At 42.9% G+C, this 24,981-nt stretch overlaps 1 protein-coding gene across 1 annotated transcript in view; it reads right to left on the bottom strand.

Moving 5' to 3' along the window:
* Positions 1-532: 532 nt before the first annotated feature.
* The window catches only part of atp1b2a (ATPase Na+/K+ transporting subunit beta 2a), a 37,215-nt gene continuing 12,766 nt past the window's right edge, over positions 533-24,981 (bottom strand). Inside the window, exons 3-8 of the mRNA XM_088015724.1 lie at positions 5,039-5,143; positions 4,803-4,882; positions 4,454-4,579; positions 3,544-3,603; positions 2,468-2,563; positions 533-1,524 (exon numbers count right to left, since the gene is read on the bottom strand). Of these exons, the coding sequence (XP_087871850.1) occupies positions 1,351-1,524; positions 2,468-2,563; positions 3,544-3,603; positions 4,454-4,579; positions 4,803-4,882; positions 5,039-5,143 (641 nt within the window). The 3' untranslated portion in view covers positions 533-1,350. The remainder of the gene's footprint in view (positions 1,525-2,467; positions 2,564-3,543; positions 3,604-4,453; positions 4,580-4,802; positions 4,883-5,038; positions 5,144-24,981) is intronic.

The following is a 24,981-nucleotide window of genomic DNA, read 5'->3' on the forward strand; positions in this document are numbered from 1 at the left end:
TTTTCTTTGTTTAAACTTGTGATTCTATTGTTCAATGATGAAGTTGGGGGGCGGGGAGTTTCAGAACCAGTGTGAAGGGTCAAAGGTCAAGCAGCTCTGAGGCTCCGCCTCTTCATGAACCACTCAGAAAACAACTTCCTGTTTCCTTTATTTTCTTTATTGTTCAACAAACAGGAACATTTTCAGGAGGAGAATTCAACCAATCACAGAGGTTACAGCATATGACATCATACAGCGGGACCGTCTGATTGGCCGGTCCGTTTCTATAGGAAGACATTTGGAGGACAACAGTGCAGGTAAGAAGAGGCGTGTCATCAGAGGGCGTTCATCGCCACGGTGATGAAGATGGTAAATAAAAACAATAAACAAAAACATCCAGTCAGTGACTAACTCACTAACTAAACTAATTAACTAACGAGCTGCAGGTGGGTAAGGAAACTAAGTCAGGTTATGGAAGATAGGATGTTGCCATGGTTACCAAAGTTATAGTCTGATTGGCTGTAAATTAATCTGTTTCTATGACAACACTGAGAAACCACTGATGAACTGGTTTCTAGTTTAGTTTGTTTCCTTGTTATTAATTTGGTTTCATCTGTTTACATCATCCTGACATCCGGATCCTGAACCGGTTCACGTTGACTGGTTTCTAATCATAACCCAGTTTTGTTATTTTAGGAGTCTGATCCGATTTTAAGAATTAAATTGTAATAAATATTATTTTACAAATTTAATGAAGAGGATCATCATACTTCTTATTGACCAACATTAATCTGTTTAGTCTTTTTGTTTTATTGTTTTTAAAGCTTTTTATATTTGATTTTGTCACTATGATGTATTTTATTTACCTTGTGAAACATTTTTGCAGTTTGAAATGTGATATAAATAAATTTGATGTTGACAAATAATGTAAAGAAACATAAATAAGCAGGATATAAATAAACACATAAATGTGTATAAATAAATATCATGTAATGAATAATTAGGTTTGATTCATGCAGATTATTCGATGCTCTGAGATTACCGTCATCTGATTGGCTCTCACTGGCAGTGACATCACAGTGTTTGTGCATTCTGATTGGTCCGTTTCAGAGTTTAAACCCCAGAAAACAGAACCGTTTTATTTCAGTCACTGAGTCGGTCAGTGGAAACTGGTCAGAGAAAACGAAACGGATCAGGTCAGTGAATGCACCACGAGTGTGGTCAGTGAATGCATCATGAATGAGTGACTCAGGTTGGGTTTCCAAGAGAAGAATAAAATCAATGAACCACTAATGTGTGAAGTGATTCTGTATTTGGTCAGTGAATGCATCATAGATGTCAGTGAATGCATCATAGATGTCAGTGAATGCATCACTGAGCTTCCTGGCCGTCGATCCTCAGCTTGAAGGAAACCCGTCCGGCGAATTTGTCGCGTTCGCTGCCGGCCAGCAGCGTGTTGGACGTCACCTTACACTCCACGTTGATGTCGGTGTTCAGAGAGGCGTTCAGGAACTTCACGGCCACCAGGGGCTGGGTGTAGTTCACCTGAGGTACCAAACACAGACCCACTGATTCACCAGATTATAATCTGTTATCATCTGTGAACATGGACCTGCTGGATCCTCAGTCTGATCCAATTTGGCTGGAATCAGATCAATCATAGAAAACTTTGTCCAGAACCAGTTTAGAGTTGGTACGGTTAAAATAATAAAGGAAGAAAAGAGCAAGAAACAAAGAACTGATCAGTTTAACAGAACCAGGAGAACAGAACCGGTCCAGGTCCACAGCCCTGAGGAACATCACGATGCTTATAAAGCTTTTAATAACAGGAGAAATTATGTTATTAATCTGATCCTACAGGTTTTACTGACGGCTGGTAGAGACTCGAGTTTTCTGGGGAACGAGTCTCTGCAGAGTCCCGGGTCATTACTGTCAGTACTGACTGAGTACTGCAGAACTATTAGTACTATCCATCCATCCATCCATTTTCTGAACACCCTTGTCCCTCAGTGGGGTCGGGAGGGGTGCTGGTGCCTATCTCCAGCTAACGTTCTGGGCGAGAGGCGGGGTACACCCTGGACAGGTCGCCAGTCTGTCGCAGGGCAACACAGAGACACACAACCATGCGCACACACACACTCACACCTAGGGGCAATTTAGACAGACCAATTAACCTGACAGTCATGTTTTTTGGACTGTGGGAGGAAACCGGAGAACCCGGAGAAAACCCACGCATGCACAGGGAGAACATGCAAACTCCATGCAGAAAGACCGGGGCCGGGAATCGAACCCAGAGCCTTCTTGCTGCAAGGCGACAGCTCTACCAACTGCGCCACTGTGCAGCCCCTATTAGTACTAATATTGCAGTAATATTAATACTGACTATTGTAATATTAATGTAGTATTCTAACTGAGTACTAAAGAACTACTCATACTCAGTACCCATGGTAGTAATCCAGCCGGTTCTGGTCCGTTCTGACCGAGTTACCTGAGCTTTCTTCCCGTAGTACGGATAGTACATGAGGTTAAAGGTCGCGTTAACAGGGAAATAGGCCAGAGGTCCCATCTTCTCTCTGTCCTCCTTCTGCAAACAAACAACATGAGACGGTCAGGTATCTATCTATCCATCTATCTATCTATCTATCTATAGATATAGATCTATCTATCTATCTATCTATCTATCTGTCTATCTATCTATCTATCTATCTATCTATCTATCTGTCTATCTATCTATCTATCTATCTATCTATCTATCTATCTATCTATCTATATCTGTATAGATCTATCTAACTATCTACAGATATAGATCTATCCATCTATAGATATAGATCTATCTATCTATAGATATAGATCTATCTATCTATATCTGTATAGATCTATCTAACTATCTACAGATATAGATCTATCTATCTATATCTATCTATCTATCTGTATAGATCTATCTAACTATCTACAGATATAGATCTATCTATCTATCTATCTATCTATCGATATAGATCTATCTATCTATCTATCGATATAGATCTATCTATCTATCTATCTATCTATCTATCTATCTATCTATCGATATAGATCTATCCATCTGTAGATATAGATCTATCTATAGATATAGATCTATCTATAGATATAGATCTATCTATCTATAGATATAGATCTATCTATCTATAGGTATAAATCTATCTATCTATCTATCTATCTATCTATCTATCTATCTATCTATCTATCTATCTATCAGGTTTGGCTCCCTGATAATCGTCAGTATCGGATCAGAGACGTTTCATTGCATCAACCAGTCTGACCTGTTGGTTCAGTCCAATCAATGCTACACTGTTAACCAGCTGGTCATAATGTTCTGCCTGGTCTGTTTCCATAGAACAGAAAGCCTGAGAAGGATCTAATACAGCAGATCTATGGTTACCATCCGCTACACGCCTCCCCACTCAGCATCATCCTCTTTGTAAAGCTGGAGACTCAAATGGACAGACGGACACTGATGGAGACACAGAGGACAGACATGGGGACAAATGGACAGGCAGCGACTCAGACAGGTGGACGCAGTCTGACCTTGGCTCCACAGGTGACATAAGGAGATTGTCCGTCCTTCCCAGGTAACATCCCGATCACCTGCAGAGAGACAGGGAAGAGGTTCAGAGATGCAGCTCTGCAGCGCCACCATCAGGAGGAGTTCAACCCTTTCCCTGTAGTTCCAATAACAACCAGAGATGCTGCTGCTCTCCAACCAGGAAGTAACTCACTAGTTTTATTCATCTCATGTCACCAGATGATGATCAGATCCAGTTTATTAACAGAATCAGAATCGGTTCTGGTTTATTGGATCCGCTCCATTAAACACTAAACCCAGTTTAGTTTATTATTCTGATATCTGAACCTTTATACAGAAACTCTGCAGATCTCAAGCTTTGCAGCAATTCCTCATCCTGAGCAGCAGGTGGCGACAGAGGACAGAAAAACTCCTGAAGCAACTCGAGTCACAAAACGACTTTAACTTCCAAAAACCCATAAAATCACTGAAATCTTTGGACTTGGACATCAACATAATGACTTGACTTGGAAAGACTTGTTACAGCAAACAGGAAGTGAGTTCCAGGTTCAGCCATCTTAGACTTCAGTCCCAGCCTTGACCTGTGGACCGAGTCGGAACAGGAAGGACGGAACCAGAACCAGCTGAAGGTTCCTGTTGAGGTTCTTCTTCCTCTATGAACCATGGAGTTCCTCAGGGATCGGCTCTCTGCCCAGAGTTTTTGTTAATGCATGAACTTCCTGTAGATTTTTAAAAACGGCCATCTTTATCCATCACTATGGAGACGGTTTACATGAATCTGAACCGTAACTCTCTGAGTCTCAGCTGGATGAGCAGCCGGTGGATTAAATTTTCTCGTCCTCTCTCCGTTAGTCCTCTCGGCTAATGGAGAAACACACCTGGACAGGCGTACCGGATCAGAACCCAACCTACCCGGTTCAGTTTGATCAGGATGCAGGGCTGGGCTTTGCTGTAGCCATAGAAACGGTCCTCCAACCCTGAGCAGTCGCCCAGCATGGTGCGGTTGAACTGACAGGAGCGTTTGGGATTGTTCCTCACCTGGAGACAGACAGGAAGGGGCGGAGTCAGAGCGGATCAGAACCGACCCAGTTCAATAACAGCAGTTTGAACTTTACTACTGGACCCGGTCCACTTGGTTCTGATCTCGGGACACTAAAGATAAGGCTGCTTTCTGCAGGTGACCAATCAGAGACCAGAGCTCTGATTGGTCAGCAGCAGGTGAACTCTGACCCCTCTACAGGTGAGACCAGCAGCTTATTACCTCTCCACTGTCCTCCTGGATGAAATACTGATCAGGTGGGCAATCATCGTTCAGCTGCACCTGGTGGCTGTCGTTGTAGGCTGGACAGGTGAGACGGGTGGGACAGGTAGGAAGGACGGGTAGAGACATTCAGGTGGAGAGAAACTTCAGTTAGAACCACTGAGCCACACCTGAACAGGTAAACATTCAGTCGGACTGCAGGAATCTTTTCCAGGTATGTAAACTTCTGGTCTCACAGCTCAGGAAGGCATTGAGGTTCTGGACGAATCCATTCCAGCTCTCTGGGTCCGACATGGAATACCTGATCTCCAGCTGGTCGCCTTTAGGACGGATCATCATACCTGGAACAGGAGAACCAATCAGGAAGCAGCTCGTTAGAGAGAACCAACCAGGAAGCAGCTCGTTAGAGAGAACCAACCAGGAAGCAGCTCGTTAGAGAGAACCAACCAGGAAGCAGCTCGTTAGAGAGGACCAATCAGGAAGCTCATTAGAGGAAGCTAAGTTTAGCTTGTAGCTTATTAGTGATAATCATCCTGATCCCATCTAACCACTTTCTGTGTTTCCGTTCTAAATGTTTATAAATCTCGTCTTTATTTTGCTCATGTTTAAAAAATATTTTTTTCTGTTTCTGGTTCCTCTGAAGTTTAAGGAAATATTTTGATCCGGATGAAAGACCACATGATCCCAGAGCAAAACTTTGTGTTTTCATTTAGTGCATTTATTTTGTAATTTCAATCTGTTCTAGGCCATAGTTAAAGTAAATGGAGCTGGTGATTGGTCCAGAACTTCTGTCTCAGTATCACTGAATCTCAGACCTTCAGTTGACCCGGTTAAACAGAACCTTCTGAGTGATGGACTGGGAAACCGGAGCAGATGATTCATCTTTATTCCTGATGAACCCAGTACTATGGAGCTAAAACTGTGTCATAATTCAAAAATGCACAGAACAAGATCAGCACTTGTATTGTTGATGCAAACACAAATATATCTTGATTTCCAGGCTCCTTCTGGCCTGAGAGTTTTGCTGCATTTGTGTGTGAATGTTGAGACTCTGACATCTCAATACACAAATGTCTTTTTTTAATAAATGGTCTATCTGGTTGGATGATCAGCAACCAATCACATAGCTTCCTTATTTTCAGCCAATCATATTAACCCAGCCTGGCTTCTGGCAGCGGCAGAGGAGCGGTAAGGAAAATATCTATCTAATGTATTTAGCCATTGTTAAGAGAAGATTAATTATAAATGTTCTGTTTGGGCGATAATGCCGCCAGTGGATTTCACACCGTTTCCTGTCTTTTACTCACTATTTCCTCTCATTTACCCGGTGTTACATCTTTCCCCATCAGATACGGTTCCCCCTGCGTCTTCTTGCCGCTCCGTCCCAGCTGTGTGAAGCCGACACCCCACCCACGTCAAAAAATCCAGCAAATAGTCTGAATGGTTAGTGCAGTTTGTGCCGTTAAAATTTTCGTTTGTGCAGTTTTTGTTTTCGAGATATTAAAAGTTATAATTTTGGCCGATGACGTAATCAGCCACATCCATTTTGCTCCAAACATCAAACATTTTGCTTTACCCCTCTTACGTCGCCGCCACCAACTGGTATGTAGTGTGGACCACAATGTCACCCAAGGATTATATTATACACATGACTAAATCTGATTTTAGTTTATTTGGCGCTTTCAGAGTTTAAGATTCAGCCAATCACATTCACCCAATTAGGGGACAGTTAGTTCCACCTGCTGCAGGCGGTACTTCCTGTTTCAGTTCTTCTTGGTTGCTCATTCCTCTCACTAAGTCTTGTTTTCAGTGTCGTTTTTATGCAGGTGAGGTTGATATATTTTTGTAGAAAAGGGACAACAGTATAAGCTGTGGCATAATCAATACAGTTATAGTAAAATTCACTATAGGCTACATCTAAAATGGATGCGGCTGATGACATCATTGGCCAAAATTATAACTTTTAATATCTCAAAAACAAAAACTGCACAAACGAAAATTTTAACGGCACAAACCTACACAAACGGAGCACTAACCATTCAGACTATTTGCTGGATTTTTTGACGTGGGTGGGGTGTCATGAGCAGTGAGAAAGCATGCGCTTCTTCATCCCGCTTACCTGGAAAACTACGAACACTGTGAAAGCTCAAACTACCTGTTTCGGCAAAGTTGTCATTCTTTCTTCACGTTTTTGCGTGAAACTACTACTACTACTAATAAATAAAGGTTGCTCCAGCAACCTCCCTGAACAAGCCCCGGTAACCATCACTGTGGCAGATGTCGCCACAGAGAGAGAGAGTGAGAGAAAGAACCCACGGAGGGTGAGAAGGGAATTTATATATATATTTTAAAAAAAATTCCCTTCTCACCCTCCGCAGGTGGTCTCATTTTTTATTCTCTGAGCTCGGGTCCTCTACCAGAGGCCTGGGAGCTTCAGGTTCTCCTCCAGTATCTTGGCTGTTCCTAGAACTGCACATTTCTGGACTGAGATGTCTGATGTTGTTCCTGGGATCTGTTTGAGCCACTGCTCCAGTTTGGGGGTGACTGCCCCGAGGGCCCCGATGACCACAGGCACCACTGTGGTCTTCACCTTCCATAGGCCTGAACTGTATAGCACAGTGGTATATATATATATATATGTAGCCGGGGCATATTGTTTCCCCTGAATGTGCTGCTGCGCCCTCTTCCTCTTGCCCATATATGGAAGATGCTGTGACAGAGCGCAGCTGGCTTGTTAGGGAGACAGGTAATCAGCATTTGCATTTAAAAGCGGGTAGATCGCTGAGATGATCAGATGCAGGCTGAGAACTTGTGCACAGGTATGTTTAACATCAATCGTGGAGTGAGTTTAGAATTTGTCTGATTCTGCCACTGATTGTTGTAGGAAACGCACTTTAGAGAGTGACGTCAAGAGCAACATTTACTGGTTTCACTTTAGAGAAGGTAAGGGTCGTTTCTTATGATTTATCTGGCTGGTTAATGTTCTTGTCTAACTTGATTTCTTTTGTGTAGGTTGGTCTGCTACTGTTTCAGTTTTTGATTTGTTTTGATTTCAATTTTTCTTTTGTTTCAGTTATTTTTAGATGTTTATTGTTGATTAAAAATAACTTTTCTTTTTTGGGGGTTTGTTTAGGGAAAGGGACTTCCTACTGCAGCCCGCTGACTTGTTTTAAACTGGGACCTGCTGTCCCTGGGTCCTAGGCTGTTTTATTTATATTGAGGAGACTAGTGGAAGGGGAGTTTCTTTTTTTCTTTTTCCTTTGTTTTCACGAGGGGTTTTTGTGTGAGTGCGCTTTTGTTGGGGAACACTTAGGTGTATTTAGGTGTATTTGTGTTTTCTTATTATTCCTCCCCCAAACAGTCAAATTTTTATCTAGTTTTTAATTTTTCAGCTTTAAGGATCCCAGGGCCATGAAACATTTGTGAATTCAATAAACTGTCTGTAATCTGCAGCAGTGCCTCTGTCCATCTTTACAAACTTACCTGAGTGATCTGGTAAAAAGAGGATCTAAAGCTGTACCCAAGGTCACAATCTGGCGTTATTGGCAGGATTTGTAAGGCACTGGCACATGCTTGCAGGGTTTGTTTCATTGAGTTGGATAGGGCTAGGTAGGAGTAGTTGACTTTCCTTTTTTTTTTTTTTTTTAACTGAAACAGTAGCAGGTTCGGCGGGGGACAGAGTCCAGTTGATCTGTGGTGGAACGTGAGAGGAACTCTACGCTGTGGAGCCATGGAAGAGCAACTTCAGGAGCTGAAGGACATGATTCACCACCTTCAGGCGGAGAACCAAGAACTTAAGGAAAAGTTTGTGACTGATCAAGACTCTTTACCATCTACATCTAGTGGTGTGAGAGGGAACTGTCCCCAACCTGTCTCTGCAGCGGAAGTGCCTGTAATGGAGCGGCTCTTTTACATCCCAAGGGAACGTAAATGTCCTGTTTTCAGAGGTAATGTTGGGATTGGGGTTATGGATTGGATAGAGGAGGTTCGATCCAGTGTACGGGCCAGACATCTATCTCCTCTAGACCAAGCCTATTTTGTATTTGATCACCTGGAAGGTGAAGCCAAGGAGGAGATTCGATATAGACCCCGGGCTGAAAGAGAGGACCCTGAACGCATTTTTGCCATTTTGCAAGAATTGTATGGTTGTGCTAAGTCTTATGTAACTTTGCAGGAAGATTTTTTTTTTCTAGAAGACAGGAGGAGGGTGAATCATTAAAGGAGTTTTCTCATGCACTGTTTTGTTTAATGGAAAAGATTACTGCCAATGCACCAAATGCTGTTGCTAATGATGCTGTGCTTTTGAGAGACCAGTTTGCTGAACATGTTCTTGATCCTACTTTACGTAGGGAACTGAAAAAGCTCATTAGAGAGAACCCAGAGTTTACACTTTTGGACATTAGGAAGGAAGCAATTAGGTGGGAACAGGAGGGACAACCAGCTGAAGTGAGAAAAAGAAGCTACTCTGTACCATCATATTGTGCATTACACAGATCCCAAAGTAGTAGCCCACATTTAGAGGTTGCTTCAAGGACTTCTGATTTGTCAGAAATAAAGGAAATGCTGTTAAAGCAACAGGAACAGATTAATCTGCTCTCTCAAAATGTATTGTTGATGCAATCTACCTCAAGGTTTCCACCTCTGAACAGAACCACCCCTGTTATTTGCAGGCGCTGCCAGAAACCTGGTCATATAGCCAGAAACTGTAACCAACCAAGGGTGAGTCTTGACCCGCAGCATCCAACTCCATTACAAAGGGAGGCTGCAACTGCTTATCAGCAGGCAGGAAACTAGCTCCTTCTGTTTTGCCGAGCCACAATTCAGAAGGGAGCAGTCATGGCTCAAATGGTCTTGAAAACAAATGCTCAGGGTCACCTTTGGTTGGCCAGTGTCCCACTGTACTGGTGAAAATGGGGGATGTTCCACTTCAGTGTCTTTTGGATACTGGTTCCATGGTAACAACAGTTACACAGAGTTTCTTTAACCAACATTGTCAGGGCCCTTTGCAGGCCTGCTCTTGGCTTGAGCTTCATGCAGCCAATGGGCTTAGCATCCCTTATGTTGGCTATTTTGAAACTGATGTAGAGGTGTTGGGCAGGGTGGTACCCAGACGTGGTGTTCTGGTTGTGAAGGACCCTGTGGAACATTCCCCTCAGTCTACAGTACCAGGTGTATTGGGTATGAATGTTATTAGAGAATGTTATAATGAGCTCTTTAAACAACATGGTGCTGCTTTGTTTGAGTTACCCACGATCAGTCAGGCTGGATCTTCATGGCACATGGCCTTTCAACATTGTCAAAGTGTTCCAGTACAAACTGTTTGCCCTAAAATGGGTCCGGTCCGGTTAAGGGGTCGCAGGCCAGTTAGTGTGCCTGCTGGCACTATAAGGGTTGTTGATGCTACCTGTTCTCGAGCGGCGTTTGACTCTATGGAATCTGGGCTCTTTGAACCACTTATCAATAAAAGTTGCCTCCCACCAGGGGTGTTGGTGTCCCCAGCACTGGTGATGGTGGTTAGGGGGGTTACTCGCATCCCTATTGTTAATGTAGGTCAGGTGGATGTGGTTCTTTATCCACGTACTCCAATAGGGACTTTAGGCCCTACTAACATTGTCAGTCTCCCAGGAGGTGTTACAGAAGTGGTTGGTCCAGTGCAAGCCACCATTTCTTCCCAGCTCAGTTCTGTTGCACCTTTGTCAGACCCATTATCAGCATTGGATTTGTCAGCTTTGACTTGTACAGAACAAGAGAAAGTTAGGTCTTTGTTAAGGAAATATGTGGATGTGTTCTCTGCTCATGAGGGTGATTTGGGTTGTACAGATCTGATAACCCATGAAATACCTTTGCTAGATGATGCTCCAGTACGTCAGAGGTTCAGGAGGATTCCTCCCTCAGAATATGAGGCTGTAAAGACCCACATTCGGCAGCTGTTGGATAGCCAGGTGATTCGTGAGAGCAGTAGCCCCTACGCCTCCCCAGTTGTAATTGTCAAGAAGAAGGATGGGAGTATACGCCTGTGTATTGATTATAGACAACTCAACAGTAAGACTCGCCGTGATGCCTTCCCTCTACCTAGAATAGAGGAGTCCTTGGATGCTCTGTCTGGGGCTGTGTGGTTTTCCACGCTTGACCTAGCAAGTGGATATAATCAAGTGCCAGTGGCTGAACCTGATAGGATGAAGACTGCTTTCTGTACACCGTTTGGTTTGTTTGAATTTAATAGAATGCCATTTGGTCTGTGCAATGCCCCTAGTACATTTCAGCGATTAATGGGGCGAATGTTTGGGTCCCAACATTGTCAGTCTTTGTTGTTATATTTGGATGATGTTGTGGTTTTCTCTTCTTCAGTTGATGAACATCTGCAACGTTTGGAAGCTGTGCTAGACCGTTTGAAACGGGAGGGATTAAAAGTGAAGCTCGATAAATGTGCTTTCTTTAAAAAGGAGGTCAAATACCTTGGTCATGTTATTTCCAGCCATGGGGTGTCCACAGACCCAGATAAAATCTCTGCTGTAAAGGACTGGCCTCGTCCCACCACAGTTTCACAGCTGAGATCCTTCTTGGGGTTCGCCAGCTATTACAGACGATTTGTTGAAGGATTTGCCAAATTGGCAGCACCACTTCATCGACTGGTTGCCGAGATGCAGAAGACACAAGGTCATCAGCGACAACAGCAGTTGGGCGCCCACTGGTCAGAAGACTGTGAACAGGGCTTCAGTCAGTTGAAAATCAGGTTGATTGATGCGCCTGTTTTGGTATATGCAAATTTTTCTTTGCCATTTATCCTTGAAATAGATGCCAGTTGCAGCGGCCTAGGGGCAGTGCTCTCTCAGGAGCAAGAAGGAAAGATCCGCCCCGTTGCCTTCGCTAGCCGAGGACTCAGACCAACCGAAAGGAACATGTCCAACTATAGTTCCATGAAGTTAGAGTTCCTTGCACTAAAGTGGGCTATGACGGAGAAATTTAGAGACTATTTGCTGGGTCAGCAATGTATTGTATGGACTGATAATAATCCCCTCAGCCATTTAAATACAGCTAAATTGGGGGCAACTGAACAGCGTTGGGCAGCACAGTTGGCAGATTTTAACTTTTCTATCCGTTATAGATCAGGCTGGTCAAATGTGAATGCGGATGCCCTTTCGAGGAAGCCACCAACTGTAACGGAGGCTGACATTCCTCTGCCTGGGACCTTGGTTCCCTTGATGAAGCAGCCGAGCTGTCTAGATGTAACCCAACATGTGCTCCAAGCTGCAGTGTCTGTGTTCCCTGCTCATGCCCCTGAGGACATCATTGCACTCCAAGAAGCTGATCCTACTATAAGTGTTTTTCTAAAGTCATGGAGGGCACAGAGACATCCAGATAAAGCAGAAAGGGGCAGTCTCTCCCCAAAGGTCCTTGAGCTGTTTCGACAGTGGAGCAAGGTGGTCCAGCTGAATGGCCTGTTGTATCGCCGTACACAACGTCCTGATGGGGGGTGAGGATATTCATCAGTTGCTGCTGCCCGATTCCTTGAAGGAGGAGGTGATGAGACAGCTTCACCAAAGTCATGGACATCAGGGAGTGGAGCGGACCACTGAGCTCATCAGGGAGCGGTGCTACTGGCCTATGATGCACAAGGAGATTAGAGACTGGTGCCAACAATGTGAACGTTGCACCTTGGCCAAAGCGACACGCCCCCTGGCACCGACGGCCATGGGCCATTTGTTGGCCTCAAGACCAAACCAAGTCTTGGCAATAGATTTCACTTTGCTGGAACAATCACAAGATGGTAAGGAAAATGTTCTCATCATGACTGATGTGTTTTCCAAATTTACCCAGGCTGTAGCAACCAAAGACCAGAGGGCTTCTACTGTTGCTAAAGTTCTCGTACAGGACTGGTTCCACAAGTTTGGTGTCCCAGCAAGACTACACTCCGATCAGGGCCGGAATTTTGAAAGCGCATTGATCCACCAGTTGTGTGAGCTGTATGGAGTGCAGAAGACTCATACCACCCCGTACCATCCTGAAGGTAACGGCCAATGTGAAAGATTTAATCGAACATTGCATGATTTGCTGCGAACTCTACCTATTGAGAAGAAGGGACAGTGGCCTCATTATTTGCCTCAAGTTCTGTATTCCTACAACACCACAGTCCATCAGTCCATGGGTGAGTCTCCTTACCTTTTGATGTTTGGCCAAGAGCCATGTTTACCTGTCGATTTTCTCCTTGGAAGGGTTCCAGAGATCCGGGAGGGGAGAGTGGAGGACTGGGTGCGAGAACATAGGCACCGACTCCAGGTTGCTTTTGATGGTGCTCGAGATCGCCTGAAACTGGCTGCTGACCGTCGGAAGGAGCATCATGATGCTGGAGGTCTGACTAGTGAATTGTCCGAAAATGAATTGGTCTATGTTCAAGACCACAGTAGTAAAGGGAGGAGTAAGATCCAGGATGTATGGAATCCCATCATCCACACTGTGATTAAAGCTCCAACTCCTGGAGGTTCTGTGTACACTGTTGCACCCTTGGATAACCGTCAGAGGCTGAGGACAGTGCACCGTTTGATGTTGAAACCAGTCCCTGTGGGACTCTGGCCCCAAGAGCCTAAGAGAGGCAAGGACGTTTCCAACACTAGGGAAGAGGATGTGGACGAGGAGCTGGATTTTGTCTATGTTGTAACTCGATCAACAGGTGTGGAGGCATCGGCCTCTACGGTTCAGATGGCTGAAAATCAATGTACTCCCCCCGTCCTCCCTCCATCTGTCCCTACAGTTGCTCTTCAAGAGACCAGAGAAAGTTTGGGTCCCCTCCGAAGGACAACAAGGAAAACGGCTGGTTATCATTCAAACCCCCATCACCTTCCAGAGAGGCCAAGAGGTAGGGCAGAAGGGGCTACAGTCTCTCAGATCACTAGTGCTGGTAGCAGTGTGGCTGACATTTTTCGACCATGGTGTTAGAAAATCTGTATATTGACGGGCCGTCAACATAAAAAGCTGGGGTAGATTGTAGCCGGGGCATATTGTTTCCCCTGAATGTGCTGCTGCGCCCTCTTCCTCTTGCCCATATATGGAAGATGCTGTGACAGAGCGCAACTGGCTTGTTAGGGAGACAGGTAATCAGCATTTGCATTTAAAAGCAGGTAGATCGCTGAGATGATCAGATGCAGGCTGAGAACTTGTGCACAGGAAACGCACTTCAGAGAGTGACGTCAAGAGCAACATTTACTGGTTTCACTTTAGAGAAGGTAAGGGCCGTTTCTTATGATTCATCTGGCTGGTTAATGTTCTTGTCTAACTTGATTTCTTTTGTGTAGGTTGGTCTGCTACTGTTTCAGTTTTTGATTTGTTTTGATTTCAATTTTTCTTTTGTTTCAGTTTACTTATTTTTAGATGTTTATTGTTGATTAAAAATAACTTTTCTTTTTTGGGGGGTTTGTTTAGGGAAAGGGACTTTCTATTTTAGCCTGCTGACTTGTTTTAAACTGGGACCTATGCTGTCCCTGGGTCCTAGGCTGTTTTATTTATATTGAGGAGACTAGTGGAAGGGGAGTTTCTTTGTTTCTTTTCCTTTATATTCACTAGGGATTTTTGTGTGAGTGTGCTTTTGTTGGAACACTTAGGTGTATTTGGTTATACTTTTGTTTTCTTATTATTCCTCCCCCAAACAGTCAAATTTTTATCTAGTTTTTAATTTTTCAGCTTTAAGGATCCCAGGGCCAGCATAGACTTCCGCCTTTAGTGTGGTCATTTGGTATAATAAAATAAGTTGACTATTATTGCACATGAAACATTTGTGAATTCAATAAACTGTTTGTAATCTGCAGCAGTGCCTCTGTCTCACATATATATATATATACATACACATACTTTTAGCTGTTATATTAGTTCCTATTTTAAAAGATAAAGCCGGCAAAATAAATAATAGGGATAATTATCGACCCATAGCTTTAGCCAGTGTATTATCCAAGGTTCTGGAGAAGATTATATTGAATAAGATTGAGCTTTTTCTTCTTACCTCTGAAAACCAATTTGGTTTTAAATCGCAGCATGGCCCTGATATGTGTATATTTGCTCTGAAAGAGATTTTAGATTTGTATAACAGACATAATTCTACAATTTTTATGTGTTTTATTGATGCCTCAAAGGCTTTTGATCGGGTTAATCATGACAAGTTATTTCACAAGCTACATAACAGAGGGGTTCCTGGTTCTATTGTCAGGATTTTATCTTTTTGGTACACACATCAGCTGATGTATGTAAGATGGGGTAATTGTGTGTCAGACCCTTTTAAAATAAGTAATGGGGTTAGACAGGGTAGTATCTTGTCTCCTCTTCTGTTTAATGTATACATGGATGATTTATCAAATTTGTTGCAACAATGTGGGACAGGATGTGTTGTTGGTGTTATTTTCAGTCCTGCTGGTCTTCAACAACTACTGAGGACCTGCTCAAACTACGGTCAGGAGTATGACATTCAGTACAATGCACTGAAGAGTAATATTATGATTGTAAGGACCAAGGAGAATCAGAAGTTGGTACTTCCAGATTTCTTCTTATCGGGTGTTGTTCTTAGAGTTTGTACTGCTGTGAAATATCTGGGTCACTATATAACTGATGTAGGTAGCCTACAATGACGGAATGAGGTTGCTGCTAAGGATGCCGAGATGGACCAGTATGCCGAGATGGACCAGTGCTATGGGTCTCTACAAACAACATTATCTTGTTACTAATAGACATCTCACGAAGTTCAGTCAGGTGTAAGTCCAAAATGTGGACTCACTGGCGATGTAGCCTTATGGCAATTCAATGACTTGGTTATGTGATTATTTATAATTTTCTTTTTTATTACTGTATATTTTCTTTTTTTCTTTTACTCTATGGACCTATGTTGCGTCTTTATATATATATATATAAAGACCTCCGTCGGTGGTCTCTTTCATCCTCTGAGCTCGGGTCCTCTACCAGAGGCCTGGGAGCTTGAGGGTTCCTGGGATCTGTTTGAGCCACTGCTCCAGTTTGGGGGTGACTGCCCCGAGGTCTTCACCTTCCAGGCCTTCTCCAGTTCCTCAGAGAGGAACTCCAGTTTCTCATGCTCCTTGTTCCTGATGTTGTGGTCACTTGGTATTGCTACATCCACCACAACGGCTTTCCTCTGTTCTTTATCCACCACCACAATGTCCGGTTGGTTCGCCATTACCATCTTGTCTGTCTGGATCTGGAAGTCCCACAGGATCTTAGCTCGGTCATTCTCCACCACCTTTGGGGGTGTCCCCCATTTTGACCTCGGGGCTTCCAGCCCATATTCTTGAGTCCAGCTTTCTCCAGCCATTGGTAGGATTTCCTGATATCAGCCACTTCAGTTATTTGTCGGTGGTACATCCCATGTAGGGGCTTGTCCTCCCATGATGGTTCATCGTCCGTTGAGGCTTTGTCCTTGTCTTGGATCTTGTAGCTCTATGTCTGCTATTGTTCCTTCTGGGAGTGAGACCCACACTTCTCTAGTCCGAATGACATCCCATCCCAATGTCATTGAGGTGGCTGATTGTGGCCCCATTCTTAAGTCGGTATCCGTATCTTGTTGATGATTTGGCTGAGGGGGTTCAGGCCTATGCAGAACAGCAGTGGGGTTAGGGTTACCCAAAGGTAAGTCCCTGACCTTACCTTTGGGCTCCTCCCTTTTGCCGTAGCATTTGTGTTGTACCTCGTCAATCTCAAGTTGTGATAGCAGTTGCTGTTTGCGGATGTTGGAGCACTGAGCTACTAGTTGTTTGGCAGTCATTGTAGACTGTGGGTGTCGAAGTAACCATTCCACCCTCAGTCTTTGCATGTAGCCCCTCTGACTAGGGTTACTTGAGTAGTAGCATTCCAACAGATCCATGTTTTCGTCTCTCGCCCATTTCCGTCTTGTTCCAGTAGCCCATTTTTCATCAAGGTGCTCTGGTTCCCCAGCACCTGACGCAGACCTTGTTTGGCCGGGCGACGTCTGAGCCGGCATGTTATGCTTATCAATGTCTCTCATGGTATGAGGTAGGCTATATAGCTCCAAGGGTCTTGCCTAAGGACCCACACTGCATAGCTCAATTGCACTGTTGTATCTCGCCCCAGCCCGGATTCGAACCCCGGTCTCCCGGGTGGTAGATTGGTGTCTACCCACTGAGCTATACAGTCAGCTATAGCTCGTTGCCCCCTTTAACACAGCGGGAACAGTATCTGATGGCTATATTTTAACATAGGGGAGGGTATCTGATGGGTAATATTGAGCATTATATATATATATATATATATATATATATATATATATATATATATATATATATATATATATATATATATATATATATATATATAAACAGATCCCAGGAACAACATCAGACATCTCAGTCCAGAAATGTGCAGTTCTAGGCACAGCCAAGATACTGGAGGAGAACCTGAAGCTCCCAGGCCTCTGGGGGGGGGGGGGGGGGGAGAGAGAGACCACCCGCGGAGGGTGAGAAGGGAATTTATATATAGATAGATAGTGCTATATGAATTAAAAACAGGGCAATGCATTTTAATGCTCAATATTACCCATCAGATACCCTCCCCTATGTTAAAATATAGCCATCAGATACCGTTCCCGCTGTGTTAAAGGGGGCAACGGTATCTGATGGGTGATTGACAGTGCTCATAATGAACACGCACGTATTTAGCGCATGCTCGTGGGTGGGGCGGAGTGGCAAGAAGACGCAGGGGGAACCTTATCTGATGGGGAAACGCAGATTGACGTGATACTGGATTCAAAAAATGCTGTGCGCAAAGAACTGAGATCACAGAGAGATAACAGCAGGGGTGTCCAAAGTGGGTCCTGGAGGCCCGGCATCCTGGTATGTTTTAGTTCTGTCCCTGGTTTAACGCAACTGGATCCAATCATGGCTTGTTAGAGGGACTAAGAGGGACACTGACAGGCTGAAAAGGTTGTTACTCCACCAGGGAGAGAACTAGAATATACAGGATGCTGGACCTCCAGGACCCACTTTGGACACCCCTGGATAACAACGTCCTGATAATCAGCATTTATTCAAGACAGATGTATACCATCACCACAAAAGCACATCACAAAACTCAAAGCACAAACAACACATGAATTTACCTGAGAGAGAGAAAAGGACAAAGATGGAAACGACAAACAAAAAGCAAAGATGTCTTTGGAGAATTGCAAGAGCAAATCTGATTTGTTACTCTGTGTAGAAAGTTTTATAGTAAAGGCGTATTCTTCTCTTTAATTTATTCAGATAAGGCGTATCTTTGCTCATCCAACCAGGAGCTGTATCTGACCCTTTTTAAAGTTAGAAACTCCCTGCAATTTGTTTCCAAGATCAAACACCAGTTTTCTCCTTTATCTAAACAAAGTGGAAGCAGAGCTTCTCCTCCACTGGCCTGAACTCCTGCTGTTTTACGGCTTTTCACAGATCAGTGTGAAGCTGGAACTTCTCCTGATTGTTTCCCACACAGACAAAGGGCAGATCAAAAGATCTTAGCAAACCATCTGCTGTAACTACAGGAAACATAGGTCAATAGGACAGAATAAGTTACTAATCTGAAAACTATAATTAGGCTATTTCAATCAAGACATGTTAACAACTAGGAGAGATTACAAATTAGATTATGTGTTTAACAGATATTAAAATCTTATCAAGATGGTCAAAAGGTTAAACTCAAACAGCCACGACCCCCTGTGAATCCCTGCTCTGTCCACAGAGAGGTTAAGAACTGCGTTTTAAATGATAGATAACTAAAACTAAACTCTACTTATTGTGTTATATTTAATATAAACATCCTACAAATGAGATGCTGATTGAACCATGGAGGCAATTTAGAACCAAATTTTCTTATTTTAAAATGCTGTTAATTTGATATAATATTGTACATGTGATTAAGTTCAAAAACTAGCATATTTTAAATCTATTTTCCTAACACTATTTATCCCCATGTTATCATTATTAATGTTAATCGATTTAATTGTTCAACTGTCATCACAAGTAAGCTGTGCTACCAAGCTATGCTAGCGCTTCTCCCTGCTAATAGCGTCAGGCTAGTCACTTTCTATATAGTTGAATCTCCTGTGACTAAAGTAACTGTTTACCATCTGAGTTTGTAGCCCAAACCGAGGTCGCAGCTCCAGAAGCTTTTCTCCACACCAAGATAATATTATGTATGTTATAAAGTCCTGACCCTTAAACAAATGACAAATTATAGCAATAAAATAATTCATTTAAGTAATTTTTTAAAACTTGTCTTACAAAGCTAACTATGCTAAAATATGTACCATCTCCAAAACACACATCGATGTGTATTTCTTTCATTTTTTCTTAGGGGGAGCTGGTGATGTCTGGTCTCTGCTCTGCAGTGAGATTATGAGTCTTTGACATAACCAGCCAGCATAAAAATCCAGCAACCTGGGAGATGATAATTCATACATTTTTTATGTAATCTATTCGGGTTCTTGTCTAATACTTTACACCAGGGGTCCCCAAACTTTTTCCTGAGGGCCACATAACTTTTCATTCTCTGCTGGGGGCCGGAGTCAGTTTGTAACAGGAAAAGTGACGATTGCAGGAGCCTAAATGTAAAAATGTATTGTTTTCCAGAAAGCACAATCAAATAACCCTCTCTGGGTTCTTCACATAAAAAATCCAGGAAGGATTATTGTCCGTATTTTCCAAACTATGAGCCGCACCGGACTGTAAGCAACAACCCAAAGTTTATTTAAAGAAACCCAGTAAACACACATATAAGCCTCAGATTTCTCTGCTGCTCCAGGTTTTCCACAGCGATGCAGCAGCAGCAGAGGGGCGGACAGCCAACATCTGAGTCATAACAGGTCAATTGAATATCACATTTATTAAGGTTGAAAAAGAAAAAGTTGCCAAGTTTAGATTTAACTGAACTGATTACGGTAGTTTCCGAACGGTAACAGTAAAAGTTCTGATCCTTCGTGTTGCTACTAGCATGAGCTAATTGAAAATGGGGGCTTTCTTCTTCTTCACTGCTTTACATGAACACCGATGTGGAGGCATCGATTATTTTTAATGGTAACCAAGACAACAGAACGTAATGTCAAACCTTACATCAGCGGGTGGCTAATAGCATAACCCCACTAACTAGAACCAGCATCAATACATAATAAATTTGAATATATTACAGGTTATATTTCATAGTATTTAAAAAAAATCAACATTATAAACTATTATGTAGCACTTTTATTCTGAAGTGCAGCAGGTTAATCTGTCTGTTTAAACAGCAGCACTGATGATGTCATCTTTACTGGATTATCTCTCAAAACTGGATTTGTTTAAGTATGCACATGAATTTGAGACAATCATTATTTCAGATTTTTTTGAAAGATCTACTTCTATATACATTTTTGTGGATTCATCAGTATTTTTCTCCTGCATAGTGTCACCAGATGTGCTGTGTGACCCGGTGAAGGTACAGCTGCTTCCAGACCTGCAGGACTTAAACCAGGACTTGGTGAATCTGAAGCTCTGAGCTCCAGATGTTCTGGTTTGGACTTGTTAGGGTCACATGTCCTCATCTTCCAGTCTCTCTTCTGAAATAAAATCACTTAAACATTCATTACTTCTGAAGCTCATTGATTCTCAGGCATTACTTACATCTGCTGAGTCAGCAGAATGACTTCCTGTTTTTAATATGTTAAGTTTCATCTGAGTGAAGTTGCCCCCCCCCCCACCTTCTTCAAATCAGACAGAATTGGTGTCAATCAACTGAGCTACGTTTGTGCTGATTTGTGCAGCAAATTTTTTTGTTTGTGCTGCTTTGGCTTTGAAAATATTAATGAAAGTGTAAAGGTCAAAAGGTCAACCAGCCCCCCAACGTTTATGAAATCAAACAAAATTGGTGTCACACGTTTGTGCTGGTTGACCTCTGTGAACTACTATTAATATCTTTAAAAAGATGGAAGCACAAACCAAAAATTTTGCTGCACAAACGTTTGACACCAATTTTGTCTGATTTGAAAAAGGTGGGGGGGGGCACTTAACTCAGGTTTAAGTTTCTGATACGGGTGCTGGTTTTATAATTCCTCATCTAGTCCTGGGCGACTTGTAGATGTGTCCCTGCTCCAACACACCGACTCTAAAGCTGAATCACTTCCTCGGTGCCGTCGGTTCTCCATGGTAACGGCCTCAATACTCGACTCAGGTGTGTTGAAGCAGAAACTCGTCTACAGCTGCAGGACTCCAGCCGTCCAGGCCTGGATTTGAGGATCATTGGTTTGTAGTTTACTTTTGTGAAGTCATCAGCTGCAACAAGCTGGAACTGCACAAAGATAATCTCTGTCCTAATCAAAGTCACTGGCGTAGTTTGGTTAGAGCTGTGGCCTGATAAAGAAGGCTGGTTCTGTTCTGGAGACGATGGTGAGAAGAAGGATTCTTCATAAAATGAAGACGGTTACAGAACCCAGAGCATCCTGCCAACAGCATCACCATCTTAATAACTGAAGAATCTGAATGAGTTACAACATCATTTCATTTCCCTTTGTGACTGATAGTCTGTTTGAATCTGAATATTAAAGTATTACAACCTTTTTTTAGTACTTTCTTCTAAATATGACAGTGTGCCCACCAGCTATGTGATCCCAGTCTAACAGGATGTCTGCACAGTGAACTATTACCGTGTTTCCCCAAAAGTAAGACAGTGTCTTACTTTCTTTTTATCCCCAAAAGCCCCACTATGTCTTACTTTCAGGGTATGTCTTATATTAGAAAAAAATTGTCGAATTTTTTGTTTTAACCATAAAATTAACATTTATTAACAACCTGAACAATATTGTATTCACCACAAAACAGTTTTATAAAAGGAAGTGCCAAGAATGTCTTGTTACAACATTGTAAGTGACAAGTGCAGGGGACGGCGCGGTGACGTATGGAGAGGGGGACGATGCGGACGTGGGCAGGAGGCGGCGCGCAGCTAGATGAGAGGTGTTTCCCCGAAAAGTAAGACATATGTCTTACTTTCGGGGTACGGCTTATATTAGCTGACCCCCCCTGAAACCCCCGATACGTCTTACTATCGGGGAAACACGGTATTATTATTTATAATTATTATTTATTAAATTAGCCAGGTTTAGTAAAAATGTACAATTGTTACAACTGAAAGTTTGTACAGTAGTAAAAACAGGCACTTTTTCTGATTGTCCTGTTGATGAAGCCATTTATTTAAAATTAATGCTTAAAATACAGGAATTACATTTAAAGCAGTAAATCAGTTCTTTATTAAAATGTTCAAAACAAACTACATGTTCAGGATCCCAGAAGGTCTGGGATCCTTTACAATGGACCTGGTCCATGGAGGACCGTGTCCTGGTGGATCCGGTTCTCACAGTCTGAAGGATGTCATGCCTCAGAGATTCCAACAGGACACAAAGAAATAAATATTTTTATTTTAATGACTTGCTGTTAGTTGATTTTTTATTATATTCAGGGATGTACAGACCCATAAACTACCAATCAAAACTTTTTATATTTCCAATGGAGGCGAAGGACGGAGTGTAACAGTGTTTAGGTTGTAGAATCCCACTTGCTTCATGTATCAGTGCAATGGGGAAATAGCGCCCCCTCTCTGTGTGGTTGGTTATATACTGCTGGCTCCTGCACTCAGTGCCAGTCTGTGAAAGCTGCACGAGAGGTGAGTTTCATTCTTCAGCACACAGAGTAGAAAAATGTTAGCAACATATAAACATCATTTTTATTAACTTAGATAAATAGAGTGCAATTAATATTTACTAGATACGTGCCTGGCACTAATTTTTGCACTTTCATTTCATTATAAAACACTTCATGTGTTAGTTAAAAAGCTAACATAACGCTCTGTTGCAGTGAGCTGATTGAAGCTGAGCCTTTGCGCTGATTCCAACCCGATATTTTCTCATTCAGGAAATAAACTGCAGATCACCCAGAAACTCCTGGTCTTCTTTAAAACTACACAACGCAGAGTGGAGGGTCACTTGGGCCGGGCTGGTTCAGTGGAGTGAAGCAGAACCCGGTTACAGGAGCGCCGGGTGCAGCTGGTAGGATAAATAAAATAAAAACACTTTGTGTCTCTGAATAATTACTCTGCTATGATAATTCATCAATTAAGGACTAGGGGTAGATAATAATTCATAATAAACAAAGGCTATCTTGAATAAATTCAAATATATAGAAAGACACTAGCCTGACGCTATTAGCATGCAGAACCGCTAGCATAGCTTAGTCACTGATCGCTACTTTGTGATGATAGCTGATCAATTAAATCGATTAACATTAATAACGATAACGTGGAGATAAATAGCTAATATATTAGATATTTCTCTTACCCTCTTCTGTCGCTGCCAGGCTGAGGTCCAAACTGTCGGTGGGTCGTCATAGCAACGCCGCTGTTGGAACGGGTTAATGTGATTGGCTGAAAAATAGAATACCCCCAACGTGGGGCTCCGTTCATATGATTGGCTGAAACAAGGAAGCTATCTGATTGGTTGCTGATCATCCAATCAGATAGACCATTTATTAAAACAAGACATTTACGTATTGAGACGTCAGAGTCTCAACATTCACACACAAATGCAGCGAAACTCTCAGGCCAGAAATTAAGATCCATAGTGAGGATGGAGATCAGAGCCTCAGAGGAGGAAGTGAAACTGCTTCTAGTTTCTAAATCAACTTCCTGTATCTACAGATCAGAATGAAGGACTTCCTGTCTAAACAGGAAGCAGTTAATCTCTGCCGTTCTGTGAGTCGGGTTCTGGTTCCGAGACGAAACCAGTTTCCACCAGAGGAAGATCCAACTGCAGATCTGAAGGTTCACTGAGTGAGTTGGTTCCAGCATCAGTAAAGGTCAGAGGTCACCACTCCAGTCTGAGCTCAACATGTCCAACCTGGTTCTGATCTCTGGGTTTTCATGTCAGTTTGTTTATTAGGCCCGAGCAGCTAAGCGCTGCGAAGGCCTATTGTTCTTCTAATGTTTATTATATTATTATTATTAGGCCCGAGCAGCTAAGCGCTGCGAGAGCCTATTGAAACCTTGCTGTTTCTTATTATTATAGTTCTTCAGCCAAATGAATTGGCTTTTTGGGGGCTTTATCATATTCAAAAACTCACCAAACTTGGCGGGGGCATAGAGCCCGTGTAAAATTTACGTATTTTAAGGTCCCTGGAAAAATCGCAAAAGAAACGGCTCAGTGGCGCCACCTAGCAACTTTCAAAAGACCCTTTCCTATTCACTTACTTTATCGTAGAGACTTGAAACTTGGTACACTTGTAGAGCTCCCCAAGCCACTCAGAATTTACAATTAATGTCATAGTGCAAGTATCACAGATTGTCGGCCATTTTGGATTGAAGTTCCGATTTTGACCCGATTTTGGCCGTTCACAGGGTTCGCATTTTTTCGAACTTGTCCTAGGGATTTCGATGGATCGGCTTCAAACTCGGTCAGATCGTTCATAAGGCATGGCCGATCCAAAGTTATCGTAGGTTTGCGTTTTCGGGCTTGCTGAAGGGGTCTTTCCGGGGGTCAAAGGTCACCGATTCGCCATGAAACATCAAACTGTTATAACTCTTTGAAAAAAACTCATAGAAGCACCAAACTTTCAGTGATTGATCATCATGGGATGCTCTACAATACCCAACGGTCAAATGATGACGTCACTTAGGCCACGCCCCCTGAGAACAGGAAGTGTCATTTTTTACGCTGAACGGTCGCTATCTGACCCCTTTGACCTAATTGAGGTGAAACTGTGTCCACAGACAGAAAACATGTTGGTGTGTTGAGGATTCCAAGCCAAGCTCATTTGAATCCAGCAGGTGGGCGTGGCGGCGTGGCGAAGTGACCCTAAACGCCGTGTCCTTACGTTTGGCTGTGGATTCCACAATTTTGAGGCCAGCTGCACCAAACTTGACATGAGTGATCCTGGTAGGGTCCCCTACGATCCTATGTTGTCATAGTCTGACGTCATCTAAGCCCCGCCCCCTCAGAACAGGAAGTGCTTTTTTTTCCATGGAAAGCTGCCTTTCTGGCTCACTGCACCTAATCAACATGATTCTGTGTTGGATGACAGATAACATGTTAGTCTCACTTGCTTTAAAGCGCCAAGAGTCTTCTGTAGAGGGCGTGGCCGTGGGACCGCGGCGAAGCAGAGGTAACGCCGCCGCCATACGTTTGGCTCTA

This window comes from Poecilia mexicana, unplaced genomic scaffold (assembly GCF_051168715.1).
Source record: "Poecilia mexicana isolate PSO_F unplaced genomic scaffold, ASM5116871v1 scaffold_18, whole genome shotgun sequence".
Lineage (NCBI taxonomy): Eukaryota > Metazoa > Chordata > Actinopteri > Cyprinodontiformes > Poeciliidae > Poecilia > Poecilia mexicana.